The sequence below is a fragment of the Salmo salar genome, chromosome ssa21 (assembly GCF_905237065.1).
Source record: "Salmo salar chromosome ssa21, Ssal_v3.1, whole genome shotgun sequence".
Taxonomy (NCBI): domain Eukaryota; kingdom Metazoa; phylum Chordata; class Actinopteri; order Salmoniformes; family Salmonidae; genus Salmo; species Salmo salar.
In genome coordinates this window covers 21,225,980-21,239,859 of record NC_059462.1, presented here as the reverse complement: position 1 = coordinate 21,239,859, position 13,880 = coordinate 21,225,980, and the positions used below count along the sequence as shown (strand labels likewise).

Here is a 13,880-nt window from a genome sequence, read left to right as displayed (position 1 = left end):
AACTGCCACAAAACATCTATAGAAAATACTCACTCCACAACTGTCCTCCACCACGGTGTATCTGAAGCGGTTGTTTCCCTCTGCCTTGAGCTCCAGGTCATTCGACCCCTTGAGGATGACTGCTTTCTTTAGGTTCCCAGTCGCCTCATCCTTGTAGCCCACTGTGTTCTTGCAGTGGTAGGTGATGGTCTGAGAAGCCTCTTTGGAGAGCAGACGGATGAATGTCATCTGGACGGTGACCGAGTTGGCAGGTTGATCTTTGTTACCATAGGTGAACTGCAAAAACACAAAAAGAAAAAACAAAAAACAGCGGCAAATGATGAACTCACTTTTCAGATACATTTCAATATGATGTTATCAGCAGTTTTCGGTCATGTCGTAGTTATGAACATGTGTCACATTTACATAGCAAATATTATCTGTGATTGTCAAATGTGTGTCTATTGCTAGATTTAATCTTCAGACTTGCTTTACAAAGAAAGTATTTTTCCCCAGCAATACCGCACTACCTTATCAAATACTTTTATCCCATAGTTTTAGTGGAATGCATGGAAGCAGAATTCCCACAGACTTCCGAAATTAAACCACTGAAGGGGAACATTTTGAATGCCCAGTGATCCAACAGGTCCCAGAGCAGTTTCCTTTCTAATTAGAATGCTAATCACAGTAATAAATTATTATTGTGGTGAAAAATGGTCTTACTTGTGTTCCTCTATTGATATCAGCTCCAAACCACACAGGCTTCTTCCTTGAGGTGTTCCACCATACTTTCTTAGGTATGCTGGCGGGGTTGGCCGAGATGCAGGTCTCTCCAGTCTCCATATTACAATGTACTTTTATAGCATCCTCTGAGCTTCCTTGGTTTGGATCAACCCAGTATTCACCTGGAATAGAGAAAGAGAATATTGTCCAATCTGCCCTGGTCTATTGAGTTTTACTAAAGAGATGTTTCTAATGTGATTTAGGCATCCTTAGGGGTAAAAGTGTTGCCAAAATACACACCACCCCACATCACATGAAGCAATGGCTGCATGATAAGACATGGTCTGAATACTGAAAAACTACAAAAAAAACACCTAATTGATGTACTTCCCGCCTCATGGAAACAACAACTCACCACTTTTTTTCAGTGGGTAGCACTGCTTCAAGTCCTCACAAGTCCTTGCCGGGTGCTTCCTGCTGCCGTCTGGGCTTTTCATGCTGTCGATCTGGCTGCTGAGGGCCTTCAGAGTGGCCTGAACACCTGGGTCCAGCTGCTGAGTGGCATTGCTGTTGGGCAGAGCCTCATCCTCATTAAACTCTGGAGGAGGGGGGCCAGCATCATAGTCATGCATGCCGCCAAATAGGTCATCCATGGCAGCTGTGGGGGGTCCGGGAGGCCCGGGAGGACCATTGGGACCAGGCTCTCCGGGAGGTCCCTGCAAACCAGAGAGTTATGGTAAATAGAGAGTAATTACAAGGTGTGAACAAATTAAGTGTTTTGACATGTGCCAAATGTTAATGACGTTGGCGCTGACTTCCCAGGAAATGTCCATTTCAGTTGTCCATGTAGGTGAAACGATTTTGAAGTGGAAATTTACATGCCTCAGGTCCGATTTCGCCACTAATTCCACGGGTTCCAGGAGGTCCCATTGGTCCAGGTTGTCCGATGTACCCTTCTTTTCCTGTGGGTCCAACTGGTCCAGGGGGTCCCTATTATATCATACCATGATAAAGATCCATTATAATGAAACAAATACATTATGGTTGACAACATGGACCATCATTTAACAGTCTGATATGATACCTACTCTTTGACCACTTGGTCCGATGATTCCTGATGCTCCCTGCTCTCCTGTTGTACCCTAAAAATAAAGGAGTAAATAATGAATACTGAGATTGATATCAACTTTAAAGGGTACACATACACTCATTGTTCAAAACATTAAGGACACCAGCTCTTTCCATGACATAGACTGACCAGGTGAATCCAGGTGAAAGCTATTGTGAAACTCGATATGAGGAAGGTGTCCTTAATGTTTTGTACACTCAGTGTATATAAGTTCTACTCAATTAAAGATAAGTATTGATTTGACATACAGGTGGTCCAGGTAGACCCTGCAAACCGGTGAAACCTCTGTGTCCTTTCTGTCCTCTCTCTCCATGGTCTCCGAGGTCACCCTTATCACCCCTTGGTCCTTGTGGTCCCTGTTGTTTAGAACGACACCATGCAATCACATTTTATGGGACGTCCAATGAAACATGAGAAAGCTCATTTCTGTTTGTGGTTACGTGTCACCATACAAATATGCAATGGGTAGTTCTCCCATGAGTCAAGCCTAATGCTTTAGTAGTCAAAACCACAGGGTGCTGTGTGTTCATTTCTGTGACTGCTCATTTTTATTTGGACATTGAATATGTTTGGACATAAAAAAAACATTTATTGGTGGTTTAGGCATTAAAGTAAAATGAAATGATAATCTTTTATCATGTATATGTTTATGATGGTCTTACCGTTAACCCTCTCTTTCCTGCTGAACCGGGTGGACCGTTTGGTCCTCTGGAACCCTGTGTATGAATAGGATACCAACATGAGTTAATTAGATTATGGTGTGCTTTCACTGTAAAGCCTTTTTGAAATCTGACACGGTGGCTAGATTAACAAGAAGTAAGCTTTAATTTGGTGTGTTGGACTTGTGAATGTATGAAAGTTAAATATTTTTTACATTTCTTTTGAATTTGGCGCTCTGCCATTTCACCGGATGTTGTCGAAACATTCCGCTAGCGGAACCCCTAGCCGTAAAATAATATTATTAAGAACAAATTGTTATTTACAATGACAGCCTTATGCCTGTATATAAGGAACATGTACATGTTGTCAGGACCCTTTTCTTTTTCCATCTTATCTAATCTTGGGATTCTCATGTATTGACAAGGAAATTCCTTACATAAATGAAAAGGGCATATTACGTACAGCGTCTCCTCTCTTTCCAGAACCACCGGTGGCACCGACTGGACCTGGAGTTCCTGGTTGTCCTGGGGTCCCAACCAGACCCTCTGGACCATGGTCCCCTCGATCTCCCTGTTGACATCATCGAAATCAGAACCATTAAATGTATATGCTACAGGTTGTAAGACATTTGTCTTGCTGTTTCAACACGGTTGGTCAAGCACAATAAACAATACGAGACATTCTGGACACATTGTAGCACTTACCCTTTGACCAATGACTCCATCTTTGCCTGGCGGCCCATCAGATCCAGCAGGACCCTGGAGGAAAACAACGTATTGTGAATAAAATGTATTAATTTATTTAATACTGTAACCTGTACGAAATATGTGAGGAATAATCAAGGAGGGGCTATGCGTTCTATGGAAAATAATGAACAACGTGGAAGGTGTGTTCCATGGCGCGCTGGAACAACCTTCCACGGAGTTGCATTGTTTTGATTATCTCTTTTATACCATGGCTATAATTTAACATATTTGCCGCTAGAAATATGTTCATTTGCATGTAGAAATGTGAACATCAACTAAAGTAGCTAGCAAATGTACTATATATTTCTACAGTAGTTGCCTTGGTAACGAAACAAACATACTTGCTAGTTTAGCTAACCAAACCATCAATCCTTGCATGCTATTATGAAAATCGAATTCAACAATGCCAATAATGTTTTAAATTTGACTTTTGCTTTCAAAAGTAGCTCAAATAGAAAATGTAAGAATGAACTATAGCCATTGAATTCTACCGTGCTGATATACCGTGCATTATAGAGAATTATAAACTGGGTGGTTCGAGCCCTGAACTCTGAATGGCAGACAGCTATGGTATATCAGACCGTATACCATGCGTATGACAAAACATTTATTTTTACTGCTCTAATTATGTTGGTAACCAGTTTATAAAAGCAATAACGCACCTCAGGCATTTGTGGTATATGGCCTCGGGGGTTTGTGGTATACTCCGCGTTGTGTTGTGCGAAAGAACAGCCCTTAGCCGTGGTATATTGGCCATATACCACACCCCTTGTGCCTTATTGCTTAAATAATGCACGCTCTAGAATTCCCTTTTAGCCAATCAGAAACGAGTATTCGACAATGCCATGGTATAAACTCTCTTACTGCTAGCAACAAGAGGACAAATAGTGAAGTGAAAAGTTTTGGCGAAAAAAATGTAAGGGGAAACTTACATCGGGACCAGGATCACCACGAGGTCCGTTGGCACCAGGAGAACCGATTGGGCCAGTGGGGCCTTTGTCTCCCCCAGGTCCTGCAGTCCCCTGTTTTCCTGGAGGACCCTACAAACACCACAGGGACAATGGAATCATGAGGAGCACTGTGTAACATGCAATGTGGAAGCAGCTCAGTTTGCGGACACATTAGTGGGATTCAAACAAATGTGTAGAAATCAGAACATACTGCTGGTCCTGGAAGTCCCAGCATTCCACGCTCTCCTCTCTGACCAGGAAGACCCACAATGCCTCTCTGTCCTGTTGTTCCGGCTGGACCTGGAGGTCCATCAGGACCCTGTGGAAACAAATCCAGTTGATATTGTCTAGATATTGCCATGTAACAGGGTTGTGGTCAATCCAATTCAACAAGACCCAAACTCCAAATTCAGTTCAGTTCATGAATTGGATAATTCCTGATATTTTTGTTGATTTTTTTTCTTTCTTATTTCAATTCATATCCTGACTTAATGGATAAACTATTATACAGCAATGTGTTTCTGTACAAACAGTTCCTGAGGTGTACTTTTATGTTCTAACCCAGCATGAACACATCCGATGCAACTTATCAAGGACTTGGTGATGTGCAGCCCTTGGTATTCTCCCAGGAACGGATAGAGAAACATTGTTATTCAGCAAAACGTAATGGTTTACCGTGGGTCCGTCTTCCCCAGAGTCTCCTTTGTCTCCTGAGCCCCCGGCTGGTCCTGGGGGGCCTCTTTCTCCTTGTCTTCCAGGGGATCCATTCTCTCCACGAAGGCCAGGAGGACCCTCTTTCCCAGGGGAACCAAGGGGTCCGGCCTCTCCAACTGGACCCTGTTACAAAGAGAATGTTGTTTTGTTACTGTTGTTGTTATTCTTTATCTCTGAGAATAATGTGAAGTGTGTAAGTAATGGGTGATCAGTGGTTATAATTTTTGTATTCAATAGTGAGTGGCATATTGAAATGATAGCTGGTGGCTACTTCCAAATTGATACATTAACCAATAGAACCAATAGTGGTTTGATGATTACTTACAGCTGAGCCTGGTGGTCCAACCCTGCCTGCAGATCCAGGGAAACCAGTGGGGCCCTAAGAGTGAAACGATGAGAAGATCCACATGGTTACTATTCATTACATGGTTATATACTATCTGTACCACGTGTCAATACCTGGGCACAATCCTGTCACAGTCCCAAGAGGCTTTGGTCATAATTCATAACATGAACTTACAGGTGCACCCTGGGTTCCTCTTCCACCCTTCAGTCCAGCCACACCGACAATACCCTGCGGAGAGATGAAGATTGCTGAATGAGATAGTTCCTCCTGTTTAGTCTGTCTGATAATGTAGCACAAGATAATGTAGCTTGTTAACTCACAGGAGGTCCATGGGATCCAGCCAAGCCCTGAGGCCCTGGAGAACCAGCATCACCCTTCTGACCAGGCTCTCCAGGTTCCCCCTTGACTCCTGGTTGACCATCGGGTCCCTGTATAAGGGCAATAACACAACAAGCATGAGAGCTGGAAACAGCCCAAATTCACTACTTTTCTTACTAGAAAGCACAAAGGGGGATCTAAGAATATGAGATTATGAAAAGCATTATAGAAATTGTACAAATTATTATTATAGTTATTACAACATGATACAGTATACGATATGCAGTACAGATGTAGGATCTTAATTTGAGCCACTTTTCTATAGCAGGAAAATAATCCTGCAGCAACAGGAAATGTGAATAATTATGTGTATTATAATTCATGGACATTTTTGTAGGGGTTGATACAATTTTCATAAGGGAAAATGTATCGCAGGAAAGTTCTCCTGCAACAGGGTGCTCAAATGAATATCCTACATCTGTATGACATGAATTGTTACGATCACTATGACTCTAAGAAAATCTGTTTGTCGTCTCATAGGCATGGGCTACAGAAAATAATGACTTACGGGTGGTCCACCAAACCCAACAGGACCAATAGGACCAGGTTCACCACGGGGTCCCTGGTGGAACAGAATATACATCTAGCATTACAATGCCATAATATCTGATATGATCATTTCAAGGTAAATGTGTCATTGTATACTTTAAATACTCAGTGTCCAGTTGTCCACTCACAGGCATAGCTCTTGATCCATGAGGCCCGGGAGGACCTTTAGGTCCAGCTTCTCCCTGCAATTACAACAAGTTTTAGTTCTACTGTAACAACAAAAGATTAACTAACTAATCATTTTAGCTTTTGGCAAACTATGTCTTTACTTTTTCACCGCTAGGTCCATTGGGTCCGGGTGGGCCGAGAGGACCAGGAAGACCCTGAGGTGAGAAAACATATTTTTAGGGGAAATACATTCATACAATTTTTGACTTGAACAGACAATTGTTTCTCTGACAGAATATGCAGCAACATGTTTCCAAGCTGACTCTTACTGTAACACTCCCCTGTAGAATAACTCACCCATTATAAAGAAGTGTCTTTTTTTTTACAACCCTTTAAGAACAGATAACTTTTCCTGTTCTGATACAATCACTTCATGCCAGCAGTGCTTGCCAACTGTATGAATAAGCTTGGTGAGAACCTGGGGAAAGCACTTTTCAAATGAGACAAATCTACTTTCTGTCTTCACATGATCAAGACACAAAACTATTTGTCTTAAGCCAAAATTAGAAATTACAAAATGTGTGTTAGTGTTATATTGAAGTGAAAGAAGTCACGTGTAAATTTGACTCACTCTTGCGCCATCATTTCCAGGTGTACCTTCTGATCCCTTCTCTCCACCAGACCCCTAAATGATGGAGAATGTCACGTGAAAATCCGACAGTTAATATTATTTATTGTGTTATCATATATATATATATACGCAATTGTTTACTTCAATCCCCGTTAGCTACTTGTTATTTTAACAATAGCTACTTCTTGGGCTCCACACAAAAGAAACTGTAGAAAACAATCATACAAATACAGCAGACGGAAACAGACACTGAGATAGATATACATCATCTCCCATGGATATGATAGGATGAGAAGCTGATGATGCAGTGTGTGAATACTTACTCTGTCACCTTTAGGCCCAGGAGAACCAGAGATCCCTCTCTCGCCAGGCATCCCTTGAAGACCAGGAGGGCCTAGGTCACCAAGACTACCAGTGGGACCAGGACTACCCTTTGGAGAAAAAAAGCAATGGGTTCATATTCCTATTTTCAGACTCAAAAATCCAATACACGTAACCCTCCATAGTGGCTCCATATTACTATATCTCTATACATGGACAACAAATACCTTTGGTCCATCGGGTCCTGGCGCTCCGGGGTTTCCCTTGGCTCCAGCCAAACCGTGAGGTCCGAGTTCTCCTCTCTCCCCTGGGATTCCACGCTCTCCCTGTTAGACACAAAATGTCTGTCAGTCATGCTGTGTCTACTGCAATACTACATTGTATATATGTGCAATATATTCCAATATGTATTGATATTAGTAAAATTATCAATGTACCCTTGGTCCAATCTGGCCAACAGCACCTCCTTCTCCAGGGATACCCTAAACAAGAGAAAGAAATTCATACTCCATCGTCATGATGTCACAAATGAGTATTGCATCCCATGAAATAGAGGATCTACAGTATTTATCTCATTAGATATAAACTTCAGCTAATTCAAACAGTGCAAGTGTTCATGAAACTCACCAAATCACCTGGTTTTCCTGACTCTCCAGGAGGGCCTGGGGGTCCAGGTAATCCCTAATACACAAAAGCATATACACTTTAGATGACGACAACAGTGCCCAGTTGATTCAATCATCCCTTATGAGTTACAATCTTTGTTGCCACTTTCAGTGATCAACTGCTGCTAGTGAACATCATCCAAGCATCTATGACAAAATCCAGAATGACCTACCTGGAAACCATTCACTCCAGGTGGTCCCTGTTCTCCTCTTTCACCTGCAACGCCCTTCAGACAAAGAGAGAATCAACATTTGTTGAACATGAAGAGTATGTTATGAGAGAGTATACTTTACAAATCAGATGTGCAGTGGCGTTACATAATATTGACTGATAGGAAAATGCTGTACCAAAATGTCAGTACGAGATATGAGTCATAACAACAATCAGAGACAAACAGTTGACTTACCAGAGGGCCAGCGGGACCGGCAGGGCCAACTTCCCCATCTTTCCCAGGAGGACCCTAGAAAGGAAGTCATCCTTAGTAAACGTCCTCATGAACACAATTTTCCCCATAAACACGTATGAGGGCAGAGGTCATTTAGTGCTCATTGACATCCGTACTCACTCTTTGTCCTGCCACTCCCAGAGATCCTTGTTCGCCTGTCTTCCCTGGGTCTCCCTATGATTTGAAAAGACAAGAAGTCATTCAAGTAATCATGAGGAGAAAGGAAAAGTTTGATAGCAAGACATCTTGAGAAGGTTAGAACTTCTAAAGTTCCTTACATTAAAGCCCTTTGGTCCAGGTGTTCCCATGGTTCCTGCAGGACCCCTGGTTCCAATCGACCCTGCTGGTCCTGGGCGGCCATCTTCTCCTGCTGGACCCTTCAGACAGAGGGCACGAAAACAACTCTTACCTCTGGCTGTTCATTCAGTGTTATGACTACTGATACCAATGGTCAAACCTCGAAAAGAGGTATTCTCCGGTCATTGATCACCTGACAAATAGCCTGTCGGTCTAAACCTTGTTTGTGTATCACTGAAAACATTAATTGAAGAACACTTGTTGGAGAGGTGGCAATCACTGAGTGCATTACCTTTTTCTCTACAGTTGTTATTTTTTGTTCAGCTCTGACCTAAATTGGATGTGTGTAAACACTCTTTTGTCAACCTTACCAGGGGTCCTGGTTTGCCCTCTGCTCCCTGGACTCCTGGAGTGCCAGTCAGACCCTACAAAACAACAGACAAAATTATGAGCTTCAGAAACAAACATGACAATCTTGGAAAGCTATTCATGATATCTTCACATTACCCGTGCGCCTGGGAGGCCAGGTTCGCCAGTGCGCCCGGGATCCCCTCCGGAACCTTTAGGTCCAGATATGCCAGAAGGTCCACGATCTCCTTGAGCACCCTTCAGGAGAAACATATTAGTGAATTAGGTTCGGGCTGGGGCTCCTGTCCTAAGAATCCAGTCTAATGACCACCGATGCAGCTGTAATAGATCTCTGTCTGTACCTTAGGTCCAGGTAATCCATCAGCACCAGGGAAACCTCTGTTACCAGGAGACCCCTGCAATACAAATGCCCATCCATATATGAAATGAAGACACATACAATATACCAAGATTACATCTATGATACAATATATTTTCTGCACAGGGTTGAGGATATCAATGTCAGCTAAATCAATTGGATTATGAACTGGGATAAATTTGAGATGGACGACTGAAATCCATCCTGAGAAGTCATAAGTTACAGTCACTGACCTAAATCCTAATCATCTAGAAGTGTTCAGTAATAGAGGCCAACGGTAGACTCACTCTCTCACCAACAGGACCGGGTGGTCCTAGTGAGCCAGAGTCACCCCGAGTTCCTCTCTTTCCCTCCTCCCCCTGCGGCCCGATTACTCCTTGGGAACCAGGGGGACCCTATGAATCAAAACAAACTATATTTAACATTTGTTTAACCATCTCAATACACTTTCCTCCATTTATGACAGTGTCTGAATTTCATTCAATGGGAAATAATGAGCAGTTAGACATCCAAGTATTGTACAATATAAAAAGTACTGTAAATAATAGCATACATTTTGTACATATTCTCTGTGAATGGTCACATATTATTTGGGCTTACTGGTTCTCCTTTGGGTCCGGCCTCTCCTTTGTACCCAGGTATACCAACATCTCCCTGAAAAAAAGATGAGAGCCATAAATATACTGTATCACTATAGTAACATTTTATTCTACACCTGAGATAATGAATAATGTATCATAAAATGAAAATCAATATTACCATCTTGTCAATCAGTCAAACAATTGTTCTGCAGTAATGGTACATTAGTTAGGTGATCTGGGCCATATTATCTGTGCTTTGGTAAAGTCATGCATGCATGTCATAACATTGACAGTGTATGTATACATCTATAAGGTACATGAATGAATGGACCTCCCATGAGTAGAAAATTACTATCCAATGTAAACGGACGCCACATTACCAGTTGACCTTTGATCCCAGGCTGTCCAGTGCTTCCTTGAGGTCCGGGTGGACCATGGGGTCCGAGGTGACCCCCAGGACCCTGCACACCCATAGTACCCTACAAAACAACAGGAATATCTCTCAATAGGCATCAATCTTGATCGTATGAATCTAGGTATGCTATGTGATAATACAATTATGTTGATAATACAGTTATGTTGAAAATTAGGGGAACTAGATTGATGATAATATACGTACCACTGGACCCTTAGTACCTGGGCCCCCGTCTGTTCCTGAAGGACCCTAAATATAGCAAATATATCATATTAAAAGTACAGCACAATGATGTTTAACAAAGAGAGTAGGTGTTATAAATAAGACCCTTACTTGTTGGCCAGTTGATCCTGCCCTGCCTTGGTGTCCTGTCTCGCCCCTCTGTCCCTGTTGCCCCTCGGGCCCCCGCACTCCTGTGGCACCAGGTTGGCCCTGGAGAATAGAAACAGAAATCCTCATGAGTCCATTTTATGTACATACAGTAGTCCTACATTACCTTATTAGTTAGCTATATACTGTATGTTATTAGGTTGCATTTACAACATATTGCATACACTGCTACATATACAGCCTCGGAAGTTACTATTTAAATCACATTGATTTGAACATGTATTGAATACTTAACGTTCTACTTGATAGTCTACAGTACTTGCCTTCATTCCTGGAATTCCTGGATAACCTGGGGGACCGTTGATACCTAATGGACCCTGCAAGTATAATACCAGAAAATTGAATTAACGAATAGCTCAAATGCAGTATTATATTAGTAGCAACTGCAGGCCAACTTACCATCGGACCAGATTTACCAATGTTCCCAGGAGGACCTTTCATTCCCTTCAATAAAAAATAAAAAAATAATTGGATTCACACAGAATACAATCTACAATTACAATTCTTGTAAAGACATGCATCGGAAATTTGAATTGTGTACACTTGTCAAATACATAAAATATATTTGAAAAAATAATTGAGGACTTGTAATGGTGTGAGTGGATGTAACAATATCTTGTTATCTGGAGTCATTACATTTATACTCTTGTATATAAAAATGAGCAATACAATTGAGAATGATATTAACCTTAAGATCTAAGTAACATAATAAAAAAAATCCCCATCAAAATCCGTCAGTTTAAGCTAGAGATATTTTTTGCATGGGCTGCATCTCAAGGATCCACCGCATCCACCTATGTCGGCCTTCTGCATCTGCTTTGGAAGCTGGTCGAGCAAAAGTGGTGTTTGTCAGACCATGAGACATCCCAAAAATCGGTCTTCTCACTAAAACGTCTGTGGCGTCCCAACAGACCACTCTATAGATGAGACTCTTACAAACACAATGGTGTTCTTCATTTTGCTCTACGACCCCACAAGCCCCATGGGATTCGTCTAAAGTCGGTAACGCTGATGTGCCAGCTTCTGTCTGTAGCGTCTGAACCGTTTGGGCAATGAACTGAAATGAACCCATTGTCGAAAGAGGAAACTCTCACGAACAAGATGGTGTTAACATCTAGGCCATGTGCTGTTATAATCTCTACACGGCACAGCCAGAAGAGGACTGGCCACCCCTCATAGCCTGGTTCCTCTCTAGGTTTCTTCCTAGGTTTTAGCCTTTCAAGGGAGTTTTTCCTAGCCTCCGTGCTTCTACACCTGCATAGCTTGCTGTTTGGGGTTTTAGGCTGGGTTTCTGTACAGCACTTTGAGATATCAGCTGATGTAAGAAGGGCTATATCTACTGTAAGTCGCTCTGGATAAGAGCGTCTGCTAAATTACTAAAATAAAAAAATAAAATATATAAATAAATTTGATTTGATTTGAAATAAATTTGATTTGTTAACCTCCCAACTTTAAGTGTTCTCATTCTTACCGGCACTCCATTTGCTCCTAAGCGACCTCTCTCCCCAGGCATGCCTCTAGGGCCCTAAAAGGAGAAATTAATCATGATTACTTTTAGTGTGGCAGAGCAATAAACATATGAATGTATTGACAAAATTACCATTAAGCAATAAACATATAAATGTAAGGAAAATGTAAAAGTTGAAAATAGGTCTTAATTGGCAGAGAGTTGATACACTAGGAATAGACCTGCAAATACCAAAAGATGCTGCAAACAGTCCCATGTTATTATTATACTTTTATTTATATGGGGGTATCAACTGAGACCAATGTCTCATTTGCAGTAGAGCCCTGTTTTCAATACAAAGAAAGAAAAACACACATACAGTGCATTCGGAAAGTATTCAGACCCCTTGACTTTTTCCACTGTTTTTACATTACAGCCTTATTCTAAAATTGATTAAAAAAAATATTCTCTCATCAATCTACACCCAGTACCCCATAATGACAAAGCAAAAACAGGTTTTTGTTTCTACAACTTGACCAGGCCATGAGGTCGAAGGAATTGTTCGTAGAGCTCCGAGACAGGGTTGTGTCGAGGCACAGATCTGGGGAAGGGTACCAAAAAATGTCTCCAGCATTGAAGGTCCCCAAGAACACAGTGGCCTCCATCATTCATAAATGGAAAAAGTTTGGAATCACCAAGACTCTTCCTAGAGCTGGCCGCCCGGCCAAACTGAGCAATCGGGGGAGAAGAGCCTTGGTCTCTGAGGTGACCAAGAACCCGATGTTCGCTCTGAAAGAGCTCCAGAGTTCCTCTGTGGCGATGGGAGAACCTTCCAGGACAACCTTCTCTGCAACACTCCACCAATCAGGCCTTTATGGTAGAGTGGCCAGACAGAAGCCACTCCTCAGTAATAGGCACATGACACCCTTTTGGAGTTTGCCAAAAGGCACCTAAAGGCTCTCAGATGACGAGAAACAAGATTCTGGTCTGATGAAATCAAGATTGAACTCTTTTGCCTGAATGCCAAACGTCACGTCTGGAGGAAACCTGGCACCATCCCTACGGTGAAGCATGGTGGTGGCAGCATCATGCTGTGGCGATGTTTTTCAGAGGCAGGGACTGGGAGACCATTCAGGATAGAGGGAAAGATGAATGGAGCAAAGTACAGAGAGATCCTTGGTGAAAACCTGCCCCAGAGCGCTCAGGACCTCAGACTGGGGTGAAGGTTTACCTTCCAACAGGACAACGACCCTAAGCATACAATCAAGACAATGCAGGAGTGGATTCGGGACAAGTCTCTGAATGTCCTTGAGTTGCCCAGCCAGAGCCCAGACTTAAATCCGATCGAACATCTCTGGAGAGACCTGAAAATAGTTGTGCAGCAATGCTCCCCATCCAACCTGACAGAGCATGAGAGGATCTGCAGAGGAGAATTGGAGAAACTCCCCAAATACAGGTGTGCCAAGCTTGTAGCGTCATACCCAAGAAGACTTGATCCGGTAATCGCTGCCAAAGGTGCTTCAACAAAGTACTGAGTAAAGGGTCTGAATACTTACGTAAATGTAATATTCCATGTTCATTTTTAATACATTTGCATAAGTAAAAAAAAAAAACTGTTTTTGCTTTGTCATTATGCGGTATTGTGTATAGATTGATGAAGAAAAAAATCTATTGAATC

General features: G+C 42.2%; 1 protein-coding gene across 1 annotated transcript in view; it reads right to left on the bottom strand.

Moving 5' to 3' along the window:
* The window catches only part of col5a2a (collagen, type V, alpha 2a), a 66,032-nt gene that overhangs the window by 2,656 nt on the left and 49,496 nt on the right, over positions 1-13,880 (bottom strand). The window contains exons 15-52 of the mRNA XM_014164424.2: positions 12,227-12,280; positions 11,155-11,199; positions 11,019-11,072; positions 10,699-10,797; positions 10,570-10,614; positions 10,331-10,429; positions 9,970-10,023; positions 9,657-9,764; positions 9,353-9,406; positions 9,150-9,248; positions 9,014-9,067; positions 8,624-8,722; positions 8,466-8,519; positions 8,307-8,360; positions 8,073-8,126; positions 7,862-7,915; positions 7,672-7,716; positions 7,462-7,560; positions 7,237-7,344; positions 6,914-6,967; positions 6,444-6,497; positions 6,303-6,356; positions 6,134-6,187; positions 5,568-5,675; positions 5,422-5,475; positions 5,227-5,280; positions 4,863-5,024; positions 4,399-4,506; positions 4,170-4,277; positions 3,196-3,249; positions 2,954-3,061; positions 2,494-2,547; positions 2,080-2,187; positions 1,791-1,844; positions 1,585-1,692; positions 1,118-1,418; positions 703-884; positions 34-276 (exon numbers count right to left, since the gene is read on the bottom strand). Of these exons, the coding sequence (XP_014019899.2) occupies positions 34-276; positions 703-884; positions 1,118-1,418; positions 1,585-1,692; positions 1,791-1,844; positions 2,080-2,187; positions 2,494-2,547; positions 2,954-3,061; positions 3,196-3,249; positions 4,170-4,277; positions 4,399-4,506; positions 4,863-5,024; positions 5,227-5,280; positions 5,422-5,475; positions 5,568-5,675; positions 6,134-6,187; positions 6,303-6,356; positions 6,444-6,497; positions 6,914-6,967; positions 7,237-7,344; positions 7,462-7,560; positions 7,672-7,716; positions 7,862-7,915; positions 8,073-8,126; positions 8,307-8,360; positions 8,466-8,519; positions 8,624-8,722; positions 9,014-9,067; positions 9,150-9,248; positions 9,353-9,406; positions 9,657-9,764; positions 9,970-10,023; positions 10,331-10,429; positions 10,570-10,614; positions 10,699-10,797; positions 11,019-11,072; positions 11,155-11,199; positions 12,227-12,280 (3,354 nt within the window). The remainder of the gene's footprint in view (positions 1-33; positions 277-702; positions 885-1,117; positions 1,419-1,584; positions 1,693-1,790; positions 1,845-2,079; positions 2,188-2,493; positions 2,548-2,953; positions 3,062-3,195; positions 3,250-4,169; positions 4,278-4,398; positions 4,507-4,862; positions 5,025-5,226; positions 5,281-5,421; positions 5,476-5,567; positions 5,676-6,133; positions 6,188-6,302; positions 6,357-6,443; positions 6,498-6,913; positions 6,968-7,236; positions 7,345-7,461; positions 7,561-7,671; positions 7,717-7,861; positions 7,916-8,072; positions 8,127-8,306; positions 8,361-8,465; positions 8,520-8,623; positions 8,723-9,013; positions 9,068-9,149; positions 9,249-9,352; positions 9,407-9,656; positions 9,765-9,969; positions 10,024-10,330; positions 10,430-10,569; positions 10,615-10,698; positions 10,798-11,018; positions 11,073-11,154; positions 11,200-12,226; positions 12,281-13,880) is intronic.